This window comes from Coturnix japonica, chromosome 4, assembly GCF_054131305.1.
Source record: "Coturnix japonica strain WE chromosome 4, WE-NBRP24, whole genome shotgun sequence".
NCBI lineage: Eukaryota > Metazoa > Chordata > Aves > Galliformes > Phasianidae > Coturnix > Coturnix japonica.
Window position 1 is genome coordinate 38,181,291 of NC_140666.1, and position 17,993 is coordinate 38,199,283.

At 39.8% G+C, this 17,993-nt stretch overlaps 1 protein-coding gene across 3 annotated transcripts in view; it reads right to left on the bottom strand.

Annotated features, from left to right (window-relative positions):
* The window catches only part of GATB (glutamyl-tRNA amidotransferase subunit B), a 41,210-nt gene extending 23,884 nt beyond the window's left edge, over positions 1–17,326 (bottom strand). For 2 of the 3 annotated variants that reach the window (XM_032444494.2, XM_015861306.3), the window contains exons 1-3: positions 17,172–17,326; positions 15,495–15,645; positions 2,590–2,703 (exon numbers count right to left, since the gene is read on the bottom strand). In XM_032444494.2, coding sequence (XP_032300385.2) covers positions 2,590–2,703; positions 15,495–15,645; positions 17,172–17,308 — 402 coding nt within the window. In that variant the 5' untranslated portion in view covers positions 17,309–17,326. The remainder of the gene's footprint in view (positions 1–2,589; positions 2,704–15,494; positions 15,646–17,171) is intronic. The other variant, XM_015861307.3, reaches the window with a different exon arrangement.
* Between the last annotated feature and the right edge of the window lie 667 nt (positions 17,327–17,993).

A 17,993-nucleotide genomic window follows, 5' to 3' on the forward strand; every position in this document is an offset into this window, starting at 1 on the left:
ATAATTAACACTTGCCAGCAATGACATAAATTTCACTGATACTGCCCTGGTGTAGCAAATAGGCCAAAAGAGGTTCTTCCACACTTGTAGCTCTATGATCATGTTAAATTTTGTCTGAAGACAGTGAGTGAATCCCAACCCCAAGCTAAGACTATCGCTCATCTTCCTATTAGGCTGAATTTCCCTTTCTGCCAGTTCAGTAACTTATTCATTTGAGTAAAAGGGAGAGAGGCAGTGGGGAAAATAAATACATAAATAAAATAAACAAAACTCTATTTCATTAATGCAGCAACTTAAAAGCTAAACACTACAACCCCATGTGAAGCACACAGCTAACAAATGCTACCTCATATCTGGGACTCCAAGCAAAGAGCAAACTGCTAGACGGAGACAGGGCTGCCCCTGACAAGGGGTTGCAATCACTGTGCTGATGTAAAATTACTCTTGAAGGATCAATTACTGCGTTGAGGCAGGGTCCCTGTCTCTTAGTTCTTGCTAGCCTGCTTATGCTCCCAGTAGTGAGAACTGAAAGAAACCTGCCAGATGCCAATGAACTGGGAGAAGCATTTGCATATTTTGCTAAGAGGAAGGGCTCAACCTAAGATTTAGAGATGGTGACAGTGCATTGGGATAGAGGACAATGGTCTGGCACAGTGAATAGCCCAACTTATACACGCAATGAAGTGCATGACCTTCTAGCCATAATCAACACAAAAAGAATCCCAAACATAGAATAGTTGACTCTGTCCAGGCTATACTAACCACACAGCTCTTCTCATCTCCTAAACCTTCTCATTAAAATGAATTTTTAAAGCCTGAAATGCTGAGTGACAATAAATAACAAGAATCTCAGTTCCTATCCAAAGGCCTATTTTCACAAGTAACAATAATCCCATTGTCAAAAGACCCTAAGAACAGGATTTATTTTATCAGCTCTATACAGCTCATTAGCCTAAACTCTGCATCTTATTACAGAGTTCCTGACTAGACTGTTTCACTGTGAAAAGCAGGTCAGGTGGTTTGTTGCCAATGCTTTAAAACTACAGAAGTCAGTCACTAGAAAACCAGAATTATACGTTCCAAGATAATAAAATCAGAATCTCCTTGACCAAATTTCCATCCTTATTTAACAAGAGGCTCCTATAATTAATGTTCACAGACAATGGCTGTCCACAGGATGCTGTACACTTTCTTCCACCTTACTCTTCTCCTTTACACACACAGATGCTTCTTTTAGATGGCAAAACTCTTTCATATAGTTTGAATGCAAAAGAGGGACATCAGGAGAAATCATAAGAATATTTGAGATTGCTTTCATTTTAATAGCAGAAACATCAAAGGTGACATGCAAATAGACCTGTGATGTTTCTTAAAGAAGTGTAAAAGAACTCTGAGGGCACAAAATAGCCTCTCCTAATGGCTCACAAATATTAGTAAAGTCATCCCCAGAAACAAAATGAGCAGTTACGTGAACTTCACAGAAGAGAAGCTACAACTCGCAACAGAAAGAAAACAGAACAAAAATCTCAGTCTCAAATAGACAACTATAATATCGTTTTCCTTCCAAGATGGGAAACAAGTGTATTTGTATAACTTCAAAGTATTTCTAATGCCAGAACAAAGAGTGGAAGGAAGAACAACGTGGTTAATAATACAGCACCTCTACAAGTTTATTTGGGACCTGAGAAACCTCCCATTCTGTTTCTGTGGATGTCTGGGACACCTCACCTAGAAAGAGGATAAGCTGACATGACTGATCTTTCTCAAATAAAGAAAAAAAGCAGATATTTTTTCTTCTAATAACAGATCTTCAGCCTCAAATCAGAGAAAGCCAAACTATCGTTCCTCTCTTAGTTTCTCAACAATGAGAATAAGCTGATAGAAAAAGAACAGTTAGAACTAGAAAGAATAGAAATTTCTATTAAAAAAATTAGAAAAAATAAAGATTTAACCATTTCTGTACCTTGCTGCAATGACAAAATTTCTTCTTTATTTGACTGTTTCTACACCTACACCAAATGCAGCAAATCGCATTTGATTTCCAGTGACACTTTCTAACAAATATGTAAGCTACCAACCAACCCTCATTTGCCTTTTTTCTTTTTAATTATTGGAACAACAGACTGAGCAAGTTTTAAAAAGGAAATTAAATATTTTCAGATCCTTAAGCACAAACAAAAAAAGACACCATGATGTTTATGCCACTGAAACTTGTGTTTGTTATATATTCACGGTCAATGAAGGGCTATCATCAGATTGCTTTTATCCTAACAGACAATTAGTACTAAACACCAGGGATGGAAAAAACTTAAGGGGCAAAGCAGCTCCAGCTCCCAATTCAATTATGTTAAGCCACTGGAATCGTGCAGCTAAGCAAGGAGTCAGTAATCAGAGCAATCATATTCAATCAGCGAGCACCAGGGTACAGTTGTCTATTCATCAGGGCACAGCACAGCATCCTGTTGGGGTGAGCAGAACTCTGACTGAAAAACAGAAAAAGAATCTTTTCATTCATTCTCTATCACCACCCATACTCCAGACTCGTCCTTTCCTACAGCTGTAAAGGGACTGGTTACACTGCATACTTACAGGCAGATCTGCATAGAAATAGTGTTTTCTGTCAAACAAGGATTTCTTGTTTATAGTGCAGTTGAGTGCCAGGCCTGTCATCACGGCTGCTTCTACACATCTCCTGTTGAGAACCTAGGGAAACAAGACACAAGGTTTTGCTCAGATACTCAGTGTGCCACAAATGTTTCCCACCCACTGCCTTCTATGAAGTATATATTCAGTGTTGCTTGCCTTTAGACACCACGGTGCTTTCTTTTCCCTGAGTGGGTAGTTCTACTTATATAAATCATTAAAGCTGTGGTAGCTACAAATCTGCATAATTTTAAGACAGAAAAAATGCCATTTTCATTTTGGCATGCCACGTAAGATGATGTGCACTGTTCTGGTTTGCTACTTTTTACCATCAACACAGTACTCTTGCACGCTCAAAAATACAAAGGCAAATCATAAAAAACAGTAATAAGACTTACAACTAGCTGTCATGTCATACTGGGAGAACCGTGGATCTGCATTGGGGACTGCATTGCTATTTCATTACAACACCTCAGAACACCTGTAACCACCAAGTCACAGTGATTTCATGAGTATTTACACACAGATTTGCTCAATAAGGATAAAATTAAACACATATGTGCTTTGCTAAAGCGGAACCAAAGAGATGACATTAGGTTCTTAAGGAATGCCACCTGAGCTGAAGACCCAGCGAGGGTTTCACAAGGCAGATGAACGCAGTTTCTCACAATGAATCCACAGTTCTCAATATTACGTCCCTCTGACTCCTCAGCAGGCACCAGGATCCAGAGGAGAAGGAAAATTTCACTCCAGAAAGCGCTGACAAGCAACGTTTCATAATTACAGCTTTTTCCAAATGTGCTCTCATTAATTTAACAGTTGGTTTAACTAACATCAAATTGATGAAACTGGAGAAAGGAGGGAAAAAAAAGACCGAGTTTGCCTTAGTGCACCTCTGACACGCTCACATTGATGGTATTTTGAAACAGGAACAAATGTTTATCCATTTCATCCTACACTGTAGAGCTGCCAAGAAGGCAATTTCCAGTATGACTATTAAAGGGGCACATTATGTAAAGGTATTTACCTGATTTCACCTCACTAACCAAGAAATAATAGGCTTAAATACTTTTTTTTTTTTTTCAATGTTTCTGAGAATATTTACTTTTTATATTTACCAGACTGGTTTCTGAAAACAGATTAAGCAACTGTACTTGCTCCATCACCCAGGTATTCACCTCAAAAAGCTTTTTTTCAATTTGCTTTACTCCTCCAGTACAAAATAAAACAACTTTCACTGAGAAATAGGAGAAACTCTTCATCCAACAGAAGCTCAAAATTTGCTAATACAGACAAATTAAACATTTAAGACACATAACAAGGGAACTCTCAGATCTTCAGTGCAGCCATATATGGCTCACTACAACACCTTACCTGTTGGGACATATTTTATTCATTAAACATTTTAAAAGACACATAGAGCAGACTTTAAGAGATAAGAGAAAGAAAACCTCCCTTTGAAACGGATCTGTGCCACAATGAATGCAATTAGTCCTGACTGTAATCAAAACAGGTAACTTCAGAATATTTCCCTGTTTCGGTATTAGAGCTGCAGCTCACCACGCAATAGATGATCCTGCTTTCAGCAATCAAATGCTTTCAGACAGAACAGTAATGATATTATAAGAAAGCATATAACAGTGCTTATTAACAGTTGAAATTGTTTAATGTTTAAAGTACCACTACATTTCTAATTTAAAAAGCAAATTTTAAGGCCTTATGGCATTATACTATTCAGCTTTACTAAATAGAGAACTACACCCATCAGTTCTTTATCCAGAAATCACTAAGGCTCTATGAAGACTGAGGAGACTCAAACCACTGCTGCACCAAAGTGCTGAACCCATGCCCAGCGACTTGCAACATTTCCTGACCACAAATGCTTGCAACTGATTCTAATTTGAGAACAAGACAAAACCAAACTAGTGAACCACTTTGTTGTCCCCGGGGAAAAACTAGCATAAAAATGCTAAGAACTGATTATTTTCCATGTAGTATTACCGATCACTTTGATGCCTGCAAAGTATGCCCGTCCCCAGTGTGCTGGGGCATAGTAGCCCAATCACTGTAAACAGATAATTGGTATTTCTTTATTGACTGATTTACTGTGGTGATAGAAGTCACTGCAAATTTCATCCTTCCTGCAGTGCCATGTGGAGATGTCCTTCTCCTGTCACGTTTGACTAAAACACCCAAATAAAAGTAAATTAAAAACCATCAGATGTCCCTCTACTTCCTCAAGAATCAAAAGTTATCCAATACTGCTCCATATCTGAACTGACTATCTCTACTTATTCTAGCACTTGATCTACACTGTGCATATAAAGCAGAATTGGCTAAGCAAACTACTAATTTCCTTCAAGCCAGCTTAGCTTCTTAAATAATCTGCAGTGATAAATATCAATTCAATATGTAAAACTTCCCATACTAATGACCTAAAACAAGTCCCTTCAGCTTGTTTATCTGGTAAGCTGTTATTAAGTTGACAGCTTTGACTAGCACCAAAGATGTAAATTACTGGCTTGAACTGACAAGCTGCCAGTCGGATGCGCTCGCAGAGTGGCTGGCCTTGAAAGAAAGCTATGCAGCTCCTGAATAGCTATGGACCAAACAAAGAACCTAGAAAGCCATCTTAAATATTCCTGGTCTTCTGAAACAGAAGCACCTCTCCCTGGTATTTACTTCAAGAAATTCCTAGAGAGCTACCACAGAAGGAGGTGTAAATTGTTTCTACTGGAAACTCTGCTCTCTCTCCCTTGTGGCAGCAGCACACCCGAAGCCTGTGCTACAGAACGAAGTATTTCTAGTACTAAATGCAATGAAGTCAACATAACGTCCCAGAAATGTAAAATTAAAATAAAAAGTAATTAAAAAATTGAATTTAAAAAAAAATTAGATCCCAGGGCATACATATTAATAAAGTAGATTCCATATTCATTCATTATCTTAAGACCTTCACTCCTACTTCTACACATGAAGAAATCAGCATCCGGTGATTACCTACAGGACCACTTATCTCAGAAATATGTAATTTTAGCTTCTTTTCATTTCAAAAACAGCTGGAAGAAGGAAGTAGTGCAATGTACTTAACCAGCTCTCCACAGACCTGGTAGTAATCTTTAGAAACCTGAACACAGATACATCTAATCATCTCTCTCAGTTCTCCTGTTTCATATCAGTCTGATTTTTATTTGCTTCCAATAATAGATATATTCAGTATTACTATTCTTACAGTTTTTCAAAGTACCACCTTGCTCTAATATATGGTTCTTTGAAGTGCATTAACAACTTCAAAATAAATTACTCTTTTATCTACTTAGAACAAATGTAATGGCAAGTTTTCAATCTGATACTGCAGCTGAGTACTTCAACATAGAGTTCCTTCATGGCATCCTCTCCCACACACAGAAGGGCATAAGTGTCTTGCAGCCATGCGTGTACAGGATGTGTAGGACAATAAGCAAGAGCTAACCCTCTTCCAAATAACCCATTTATTCCTATAGAGCCATTGGGAACCACACTCCACCCCCCTGGGCATATAGTAACAAGCCAACGTAAGTATTGTTATTTGTTTTGTCTTCCAAGAGCCTCAATATTCCAACAGATGAGGTTGTTAAGTGTGGGGCAAATTCAAAGATAAGGCCAGCATCTGTTAACAAGTCCTGCATTTCAGTCCACGCATACTCCCAGCCCCAAGATAAGCATTATGCTCTCACCCCTAAGGAAAGGTGCAAGCAAGCAGGGAAGGAAGTGACAGCTATTTGAAATGAATATCTTAGACTAACAAGGAGACTTTAGAACAGAGAAAGAGAACAAATTGGCAACCGAGAAGCTGAAGCAGTATGTAGAGTTAAATATATCTTAATTCATTTGGTATCCTTATCTTTCTGCTGTCTGGTATCAAAGATATACGCTGCTATACAAAACGCATTATTATCCCTAACCTTGTCTGGTGGCAGGGTTGGCTTGCAGTGATGCAGCATACACTTATACATGGCATATCTCAAAAATAAGGAACTCTGACATCTTACGGAGCGCTCAGATCTCAAACGCATTACTTTCTGTGTATCCAAAGAATAACAAGGCACATTCCATTGAAGCTGAAGAGCTAGTTTGAGAGCTCATACCGCTAGGCTTAAAATAGGACCAACTATCTTCTAGTAGCAGTGATAACCAGGAAAACTCAGCAGCACTACAGAGAAATTATGACCCCTGAGAGTAAGAAAAACAGGAAGGTATCACCAAATTCAAGGCTATTTAAATACTGACTGCTGAGTTTCTCAACAACAGTTGCTAAAACCCACAGAAGGAAAATTCCATTCGAACTACTGTGTTCTCAGTGGAAACAATCAATTTTCAGGGCTGGTAGCAAGGCAGTCAATCCAGTGGCACTGCCTCAAACCAGTAATCTTCGTGTCTAAGTTTCCATCATCTGTGGTTACAGCCAAATAAACTTGTGCCATTCACAACAGGTTCCAAGAAAAAGACAGAACAATGTACTGGAAATACAATGGTTAATGAACTCCATAATCTTACACTGTGTTTCTGTGGCATTCTCACATCTGTGGCAAGTCCCACATCTATCCTTAATACCCTTCCTGCTGATAGCAGCATCTTCTGGGCATGCTACATGGTTTTTCTGAGCAGTGAGAAGGATGGGTACTCTGTTACACCAGCTGAAGTGTAAACCAATGCCAATACTATGTGAGATTCAGTTAAAGGAAGTGCTAGAGAAAACAATTTACTGATTCTAGAGGTCAGTGGCAGAACAGTGGCTAAAACATAAGCTATGCAATAATCTGACCAAATCCAAATTCAGACTTTTGACACAGACCTTTTTTCTTACACTGAGTTCTGCAAAAGTATAAGAAAGAAGCCTAATACAGCTCTTAAACTTGAATTACATTTGCTATCTTCAGTACACCTAATGTTCCCTAACTTGTTAAATAAAGAATAAACTCAAAGCACTTAAGACAGAACAGAACTGAAAGAGTTTCTTATCCTTGCAGGTGGTTGATTTCTCCTATGTTTGCCGAGGGTCAGTTCCCTTGTCTTAGTTGCAACAAATTCTGAAGTTTGATACACAGTGACCATCATCCCCTGACTTGGCTACCTGCTCTCTGCTCCTCACTGCTATTTCTGAGTTCACTAAAAGCTCACAGTCCCTTACTACAATTCTCTCAGCCCTTCTCCCTCCTTTTACAGTCTACTGAAATGCACTTATTTGCTCACCAGACAGAACTCCCAGAAATACAGCTTACAAATTGAGGGTAAAACAGAGGAATAGCAGCATACACAAAGACAAGAATACACCAATTCAAGCTAATAATAAGTGACACAACACAGCAAATCTTGCTAAAAGCTGTTAAGGAATCAAACAAATTTTTTGTTATAATTCTTTGTTAAAAGGCAAGAACAGCAGGCCCAATGAAAACTAATTTCCTATGAATAAGTATCCAAATTTGCTTTACATAAGCAGTGATTTCAACACTCCCCCTTCCAAGATTCCCTTCATCTCTTCCCCATTCCATCAAACATCCCAAACTCAATTACTGATTTCCTCTTCAAGCGCTTCCTGATACATTCACAAATGCTTCAACAGACTCAATTTTTTTTAGACAAATTTGGCCGAACCTGGCAGTGAAAATGCAGAGCATTTTCATACATATACAGAAATGTTAACTTCTGTTAATTTTCTGTAATTTCTGTTAAATTTCTGTTAATTTCTGTATAGAAAACAATGGTTGCAATGGCAAAATCCATAGATGTAGTTAATAAACTCCAGTGGCAAGAGCCCAGATAGATATTCCTTCAAACATAAAACAAACATCAAAAAAACAGCTATTACATATTTACAGTGGCAAGGTGGCTAATAAAGAGGAGAATACAAAGAAATAAATTAATTTTACCCTAGGAGCCAATTACAGCCTAATTGCACCAAGATAAATTTCAGGCAAAATACATAAAACTGGCAATTACGCAACATTACACATGAGACAGCTGACCATGATGAGAACAAAGACCAATCTACAATTACCTGACATCAAACACTGTTGGACAGTGTTCCCTAAATGCCTTCTAAAAAAGTATTCAAATTAAAAAATGACGATAAGAACAAAGAAGCAAGACATCAGTTGGCAGAGTCAAAATGCTAAAAGAAATTGAACCACTGCTGCTACTGAAACTCTTTATAGAGCACCGTTTTCATACAATGTATATATATGTTGTACTCCACTACCTTGCATCCCTTCAAAGGGAACCACGTGGAAACAGTTTTAATGTTAAATGAGATAAAAATCTTAACAAAGCATATATAGTGACTGAGAAGCAATAGAAATTCCTCCCACTCCTGCCAAATCACCCACAGTTCAAACTTAAAATAAATCCCAGCACACTGAGAAATATCACTGCAAAAGCCTAATGTGCATTTCAGCAGGAAGCTCAGACTGACTTCAGAAAGAGGGGACGCTGATCTGTCTAGTTGTCATGTAACAACCATGCCTGTCCATGTACCACGGATGGCACAATCCCTGCAGCAGCAGAACGGTGCATAAGGGAAACAAGATGTTGTAAACACCAGTTCCCCACTAAGAAGTAGGAAAAAAAAAACAAAAACAACTGTATAAAGCAAAAGGTGAAGCAAGAAAGAACAACACAGATAAGTGAAAATGCATAGATAACATCACTGATGCACTGAAAGATCTACTGAAATAGGTGACATCAGGATGTTTGTCACCTCAGTGCAGTTCTAACTGACAAGTTTACATCAGCCACGGGGACTTGCTAGGGATAAACAGCAAAGCCAACAAGAGCTAAAAGGAAGAGAGCCCAGTAGGTAGCACAGTTTCTGAAACGTTATGGAGACAAAGCCCTACAGGAATTGTAAGCCTTGACAAAGCGACTAGAACACCCAGAATTAATGCTGCAGCTTCTCACAGATAAAGGAGACCAGGCAAAAAGAGAAAACTTTACAGGGCATTTCTTCAGAGCTTGGGAGAAGAGCCATGACAAACATCACCAAACACTCCAAAGCACAAGAGCTGAGACATTTCTATAACAATGGCATTCATAGTTATGCATGAAGGGAAGTCAATGCAAGAAAGCATATTAACCAAGGAGGTGTGACATTTCTCAGACCCAAACTGAAGGAAACCATTTCCATACGTAACTAACCCAGGCAGTGAATGATCCTATACAGAGAAGGAAATACAGTAAGGAATACCCTTCACGATAAACCAGCCCTGAAAGTCATCTGAAATAGGCTCCCTCATCTTTAAAAGGCTTCTCCAGACCAGTACAACAGCATTTAACTGATTAATTGCTTGAAATTATACAGGTAGGCTCTAATTCATCACGCTCTCAAAAATTCAAGGGTCTATGAACTGTAAGGGCTTACTCAGGGTGCAAATAATTTGAAAGCCTATTTCTCTCCCCCAGATCTTTCTAACCTAAGCAGGATTTTCTTTTTAGAGGCCTAGTGGAACTAGCACTAACACTCTTCGCAAGTCTAGCAAGGTGGGACTATGTAAGCAACAAAAGGCTGTGAACTGTGATGATAAAATGCATGTAGCAAGCTCAAATATCAGCTGAAATGAAAGGACTGCTGTAGATAGGTGCCATGGATTTCTAGGAAAACATCTCCCTCTGAGCAGTTATTATACTTTCAGTGAAAGACATAGCAAGCAGTTAAACTGAACCTCGACATCAGCAAATAGCTTAAAACAAGCATGCACTCACTTTTTCCTTCAGGCACTACAATTAATTTACTTTTAAAGGAGAGTTGAAGGATACAGCAACTTAAGCACATATGGTTTCAAAGAAGAAAAGAAAACGTAGATTATGACAGCTAAACCAACATGCATACAAAGATCATAAGACTGTCCGATTCCTCAAGAAAGGTGTGCAATTAAAATGGAGTTATCAAAAGGAAAGCTAAGAAACAGAGTTTTTCAAAGCAAAGTAGTACAAGAACGGAGTAAATTTATATGCATGCCTGCAGGAATGTCAAAACACTACTGAAGTCAGACGTTGGTAAAGCAGGTGCTGCAATCACCACGTTTAACAGGCCCAAGGTATCAAAGAACCTAGTTTCAAATGCTAAGTATAAAGTCTGGTCTGAAATGCCATTTCTCTTCTGATATAGACGGTGACAAAAACAACAAAATCCACAGAAATCTTTCAAGTGCTTTTGAAAGCAAATTCATCAGGTAAATCCTGTATATTAATAACATGTAAAATTCATCACGAAGTTTGATAATCTATCAACCAAGCTAGCTGTGAAAACACAGGGCATCTGTCACTCTGAAGGATGGATGCAGTCCTGACACAGAAGAGGGTAACTAAGAAGCATCCTCCGTGTCCCCAAACAGGTTGTTACCCCCACCAGGTTCCTGGGCAGCCATTTCACAGCACCGCACTGCAGGGTGGGGAAGACAACAGTGCAGTACAGTGCTGCAGTGACAATCCTCAGCTTTGGGAAAGTCAGATTTTGGGCTTCAGGTTGCCTGTAATGCAATACCTGAAGCAACAAGGACTAACAGCAATTCTAGTTGCACTTTCTTCCACACAAAAAAAGATGTAGCTGATTGCAGGGGTGTCATTATACAGCTGAGAGAAGATACAGGAGGGTGCAAAGGCGTCCTTCCAGCACTCCTGGCGGAAAACTAAAGGAATTTAAAATGAGGCTATGAAAATCTCAGTAGAGGACAGCAGCTATGGGTGAGCTGTCAAGTCTTTCAGCATACCTAGTCAAACAGGAAAAAAACATCACTCCAAAAGTAAAGCCTCCTATTTTTTCCCATGAAAACCACAAGAGATTCGAAGAGCACAACACCACTATTTGATAGAGCAAATTCACAGCTGCAAAACAGTATTTTTCAATATAGAATCACAGAATGACCCAGGTTGGAAGGGACCTCAAGGATCATGTAGTTCCAACCCCCCTGCCTGGCAGGGCCACCAAACATACACCTTTACTAGATCAGGTTGCCCAGGGCCCCGTCCAACCTGGTCTTGAACACCTCCAAGGACGGGGCATCAATATAATAATATAGACACTACTAACATACTAACATACACTAATAACATTATAACATAATATAGTCACTACTGTTGCTGTCACCATTGCTGAAACACACCACTCACCACCTCACTGTGCTCGCATCCACTACCTGGTCTCCAGAATCATTCAGCAAATATCAATGAATGTCAGTAGGTGCCGGTTATTCCACAGGGAGGAATTCAGTGACACACCTTTGCTTCATAAAAACTTCCATGTAAGACTGTTTTGTCAGACCGCCCCTCTGCGTCTGTCACAGCAACAGCATGGAATGGAATACTGGTGGCAAGGTTCAACGTCTGCTGCTGTACCACCAGTATCCACCTCTGACATCGTGGGTTAGCATAATAAAATAGGAGGCTTTGCTTTCAGGGAAGACCACTTATATATCCCCAAATTAACATGAATCTCACGATAGCAGTGTTTGCCATGCATCTTACTCCAGTTTTATTAAGGTGGCCAAATTTATCTTTTCTTCATTATATGCAGATCTTGGTCATTACCAAGTGTTGCCAAAATTACCTTACAAACAGACAAAAGACTCTGTTCACACTATAAGGACAATGAAATTCAAATGCATGAGGTGTCAACAATTTCTAGACACTTGACTGTAGGACTAGCATTCAAATCTTATTACTTCAAACCTCAGTTACGTAAATCCTAGATTATTTCTCAGTATATTTGCCTAGAACAAAGCAGGATCAAGCTTTCACCTTAATCATGAAGGACGCAAACATAAAATGTGCATCTTCTGGTGTGATTAGTAACGAAGACTAAGCACAGGCAATAAAGATTTCAGCCTTTAGCTACTAGGTCTATTACCTTATTTCTTAGGCTGAGCTGTAATTACCTTTTAGTCAGCCACCTCAAGAATGAGAATATCTGGATTCACTTTCTGTGAGCCCATTCTCATCTTTAGAAACCTTTAAGACATTCTCAGAACTAACACGGAGGATACATCAGGCTGGAAGCAAAACCACCTTTCTGGATCCTCAGAAGAATTTCAAATCAATCTACAGGTACATATAATGCATTATACGCCACACTATGAAACCGCAAGTTCTCTGAATGCACCACAGTAAATTCATTGCCAAGCTCATCCACTTGGTTTAAAAGAAAAAAAAAAAAAAAAAAGAAAGAAAAAAAAGCCTTTCTTACATTTTGAGGGCTCATATATTGTCCCAAAGAGAGGCAATCTGTACAGAAATGTCTGCAAGATGCAGAAGGTCCAGGGGTGAGGGGCTCCATCACCACAGGGCACAATAATGAAGTCTGTAGAGTGGCATGGGATGTGCTTTCCAGTCTGACTATTTAATCAAAGCTTTGTCAGGTCATTTTTTCTGCCTCACGCCAAACAGTACACCTGCATAGCTCTTCTTGCCTGTAGCTGTCTCTCAGAGGCACATTATGAAAGTGGCACAGTGAAATGTTCATGGCAGTAACCCTGTTTTTTATAGTCCTCCTAAGGCCTTTCTTGCAGCAGTAACATAAAATAAGTTGCATGACATTACAAGAAAAAAAATGTAAAGCAGAAAGAGGGAGGAGGGATAAATAGATTCCTATAGTTTCCCCTTCACTCAGGAAAGGATCGCTCCCATGCTCATTAGTGACCAAGAAATGTATAACAAAGAGAAAGGCTCCCTCCGCACCATTCTTTCCAGTCCCACTGCAAAGCAGCAGCGCTAGCATGGCTGCCTATCATAACCATATCATGGTCCCATGTTAAGTTTAAATCCCTCTGACACAGAACTGCAATGATCGTCCTCAGTTTACAGCAGCAATTATTCTCAGCTGCACAACCACAGTATTCCTCAGTTGTGTTAAAACCTCGCTCCTTTATTTTTCCCCTTTCATTTCTCAACAAAACAGACTTGAAAGGCCAAATGACATCCCTGCTAAAGACAGTTTAGGACATTTGTTAAGATGCTGCTTCACTTTCTTTTAAATAAACACTCAGTGCCAGAACAAATACCGTTCTCAAACTTGCACACAACAAGTGCAATGGGAAAAATTGAAGGTAAGAGTACAGATTGGATTCTGTATCACATTGTAACAAGCAAAAGCAGCTCTTTTGTAACATTTACTTTCAACCCTGTTTTCCCCACTACTACACGGAGATAAATCTTTCTCCTCTCATAGACAGAAGCTGCTGTAGAAGCTAATACAGAATCACTACTTTTCAATTAACCTAGCCATCCTGCTTTTGCATCTCAGGTGCAGTTATCTTCTGTGCCAAAGCCTGCATGCATTAACACATTCTCACAAAGGCTACAAAGCCTCATTTGTAAAACACTGTAACAGAGGAAAACAAACCAAAAAAAGCCCCTCAAACTTGGAGGAACAGAAATACGTATGTAAAAGTGAACTCTATGCATATGCTCATTTTTGTTCTTCAAGAACAGATTTTCTGCTTGACTGAAGACAAGCATTAGACAATTTAACAGAACTTTTTACATGCATTTTCAGAATGTTAAGTTAGTCTGAAACAATTACGTGATTGTGAACTCCTTAACCTTGGCCTGTCTTCACATGAAAAGAACTCATCTTCTATGTTTCAAGTCTAACCAGATTCTTCTGAAACAAAAAGATTTCAGAAGATGTCTGTTCTCTCTGGGAAGTTTTCAAGATTTCCACACAGTCAGGTCTAAAACAGCCCAGGCTGGCAGTGATACCACAGTCAAGTCCAAATCTTATCAGCATCGAACCTCCACTTCCTTAGGTTTCAATGCTTCTGCAAATACAGAATGAATATCAACTCATTTCTTTCTTTAAGGATCACATGGCACGTACCAAGTCCCTAGAAATCCACCTATAGTTCTCAATTTCACAATATTATTTAAAGCTTTAATACGGTGAAGAAAAGCTTCCAGCAGATTAAAAAAAAAAAAATACACCTGCAATGGGAATTCAAAACTCCACAAATATACTTAGGGGAATGCTCCTGCATAAAATAATTTGACCCCATTATAATCTCTGCATGTTTGTTGCATGAGGCACTGCCAAGTCTATTCAGTGCTTTTTTTCACTGTATAGGGTTATACTTATTGTGTGTGTGTGTTTTAAATCTCTTGGATTCCCTGAGAATTCTAAGGAAGCACTGTCACAGGTATCACAAAAGAAAGTAACAAAACAACCCGAAGTTATAACTGAGCTTTGACTTCAAACAATCATGTTGTCCCTAGTAAATTCTCATTGCAAAATGCTAGCTGGCTATTCTGACTTGCTAGTTCACAGCTTTTCACGTAGATTTTTCTTCTTCTTTTTTTAAAACTATGTTGCACTGAAAATAGGAACAGTTGACACTTTCCTAAACCAGAAAATCTCTATGCTGGAAACCAAGTAATCTCAGAGAAAAACATTGCAAACAGCAAATGACAGTTACATCAACACACATATGGCAAAGTAAAACGAAATGGCCACTTGGAAGTCTAAGATGTCCTACTCTCACAGGAATTTAAGTAACTCTCACATTAAGGAATACCCTGTGCCTCATACTAACCAAATACACTCTGGCCTCAGAAAAATAGTGCAATTCATTCAATATGTCAGACACTTTTTTTTTTTTTTTTCCTTTACAGAAGATATCAGATACTTGTAGGGATAACTAGGGAGGGAGTTTGTAGACTGAAAAGAAACAATATCGAGTATCTCAGATTAACAAACAGAGAATAGAAAAACAGGCAATAATAGTTCTATAGGCCATAATTCTATATTAGGAAGAACAAAATATTGCAAATTTCAGCAAAGTTTGAATACATAAATTCTGTCAAAAACTAAGCCAAACAAAACTTACTGGCAAAGTTCCAGGTAAAGAAGCATCGAAGAACGATACCAAAGAGTTTGGAGGTGCTGCAAACTGGACTTGGGAGCCAGAGAAAAGCTTTGAGTTGGAAGTGATCTGTGCATGAATTTCCAGACCCACAACTGGTACCCATGGAGCAAGGCTGAAAAGAGAAAAAGAAATCAAATGTGGTTAACACATGGATGACATTGAAAACCATCTAAAAATAGTGTTGTGTTCATTGTTGTTTTTTTTAACAAAAATTTGAAGTGTAATTTTTAAACAATGTTTAATGTATCATAAGAAATGATTGTAAATGATATGGCAAATCCATCTGCAGTGTGTTGGCAAAGGTTGTGCTGCAACATTGGAGACCAGGCAGTAACTCAAAACAGATGAAGACAGGACTGTGTGGCAAAGTGCGTGATAATATACAGAAGAGAATGCTCTAAGAAAGAAAATGTAATGATCTGAAACTTTCGCCTTTGCCTTAGATGAGAAGCCTTACAGAAATTAATGAGGCAAACTCGCATGCTGGATGAACCCTAATTTGGTAACTCAGGAAAATTATGAAATCATCATAAATATCAATTACTTCTCATGTAGTTTGATAAATTTCCAACAGACAGGTGGCACAATAAATTATGCATTCTTTGTCAGCTAGGCACTTGCATGCTGGGAAAGGTAGCTCTCCAGAGCAGTTTTAGTAGCACATTAGCATAAACATTAGAAATCTGGTAATAGAGAAATCATCACTCCAACTAGAGAGCTACTGCTCTCTGAACATACTCCGCAGAATAAGGCTTCTCTATATTATCTGGAAAGTAATTGCAATTCTCACATCCATAACCTTTATATGGATAAGAGAAAAGGGTCACCTTTACAGTATGAATTGCCTGACGGTTTCTGTAAGTAATTATCTGGCCTTGTACAAATGAAGTGGCACAAAATAATATTTCAGTGATGAAATCACCTTCCTACAGCAAGATACCTCAGCACTGAAAGTACCCAGATAGCTAGAGCAGATAAGCGAGCTGCAGAGAAGTATCAAACAGATGAGGGACAGCATTTATTCCATAGATGAACAGAAGGCACTGAGGGGATTTCAGCCCGCCTGCCCTGTTACAGTGAGCACATCCCTACAGCATCACTGTCGCGATGCAGTTGCCACCTGTTGCTGCTTCAGGAAGACTGTAAAAAAGGATTACAATTCAGATGCTTTAAGCAGGCAATGGTATTTTAATGAAGCAATGCTTTCCTCGGGGTTTTCCATTATTGCTGGAAAATACTTTGTTTTAGAAATATTTATTTTTAATTATCTATTTTTTTTTTTTTCTGGCCAATTTATCTCAGTATTTCCCGTCTCCTTGCAATGCACCTCCACTACCGCATGGCATGTGACAAACCACCACAGAGCGCACTCAGCCTCACGCTCAGTCACAAACAGAGCTCCACTCCTGCCTACAACACAGGCGAGAAACCCAGCGTTTGTTCAAACCGTATGTTTTATCTACGTCATTGAAGAACTACCCCTGAGCAGAACATTCCTGCCAGCACCTACATAACTTTATTGAGGTGATCGGTTTTGCAGAGAAACCTGAATGTTGACAGAGAACATGAAAGCTTACACATAACAGGGAGGAGACCCTCACCCCCAGCCCCGCTCCCCGCACTCCCTCAGCACCGTACCCGCTCCGCCCCGCCGGCTCCGCCCCACCTCTGGCGCTGCAAGCGACGGCCCGACAAGGGCGGCAAGCGGAGCAACATCCCCCGGGGCCGCGCTGCAACGCCCGGCGCCAAACAACACCGCAGCCACGCGCCGCCATTTTGCTTTGCAAAACACTGAGGGGGGTGGGGGAGTTACCGCAGCGCCCCCTGGGAAATGTAGTCCTGAGAGCGGGATGGCTGCGAGGAGAGGAGGGAGAGAGAACTACAACTCCCGACAGACCCGGCGCGTGCTGTGGGAAGAGCGGGCTGCACGCGGGCGCTCCGCCTGGTAGGGTCCGTATTGAGAATAGGAGGTTCTGGAGAGCGGGAGGCTGTTGTCTCTCAGTTCTAATCCGCCGCCTTGTTAGCGTTAGGTGCACGCCTGTGTCCTGGCACAGTTTAATTCCTTACTTCTGGAGAGGCATTGCCTCTTGTGCCTCGGAATTATTGCCGTGAGAAGCTGCTTCAGTGCGATCTGAGGAGGTCTTACGAGCCTTGGATCTACAGGTCCTGAGCCTAGTCTGACAACATTAACAATCGTCCTTCAGATGCTGGCACAAGATACACTGATCACTTTTGTGCCTGATACAAAACCAGCTGATGCTTTCCGGGTGGTGTTTTGCAAAGCTTGGGCATCAGACATCACCTGCTGTTGCCTGACGTGTTGCTCATTTGGTGCCATTTGGTTGCAGTCTTGAATCTTGTTGTATGCAGAACAGTGGGATCTCATCCCTTCAGGGCATGAGGGTGTTATTGCCATACAAATACATGGCTATGAAGATCACCATCTAGGGCGTATGCCAG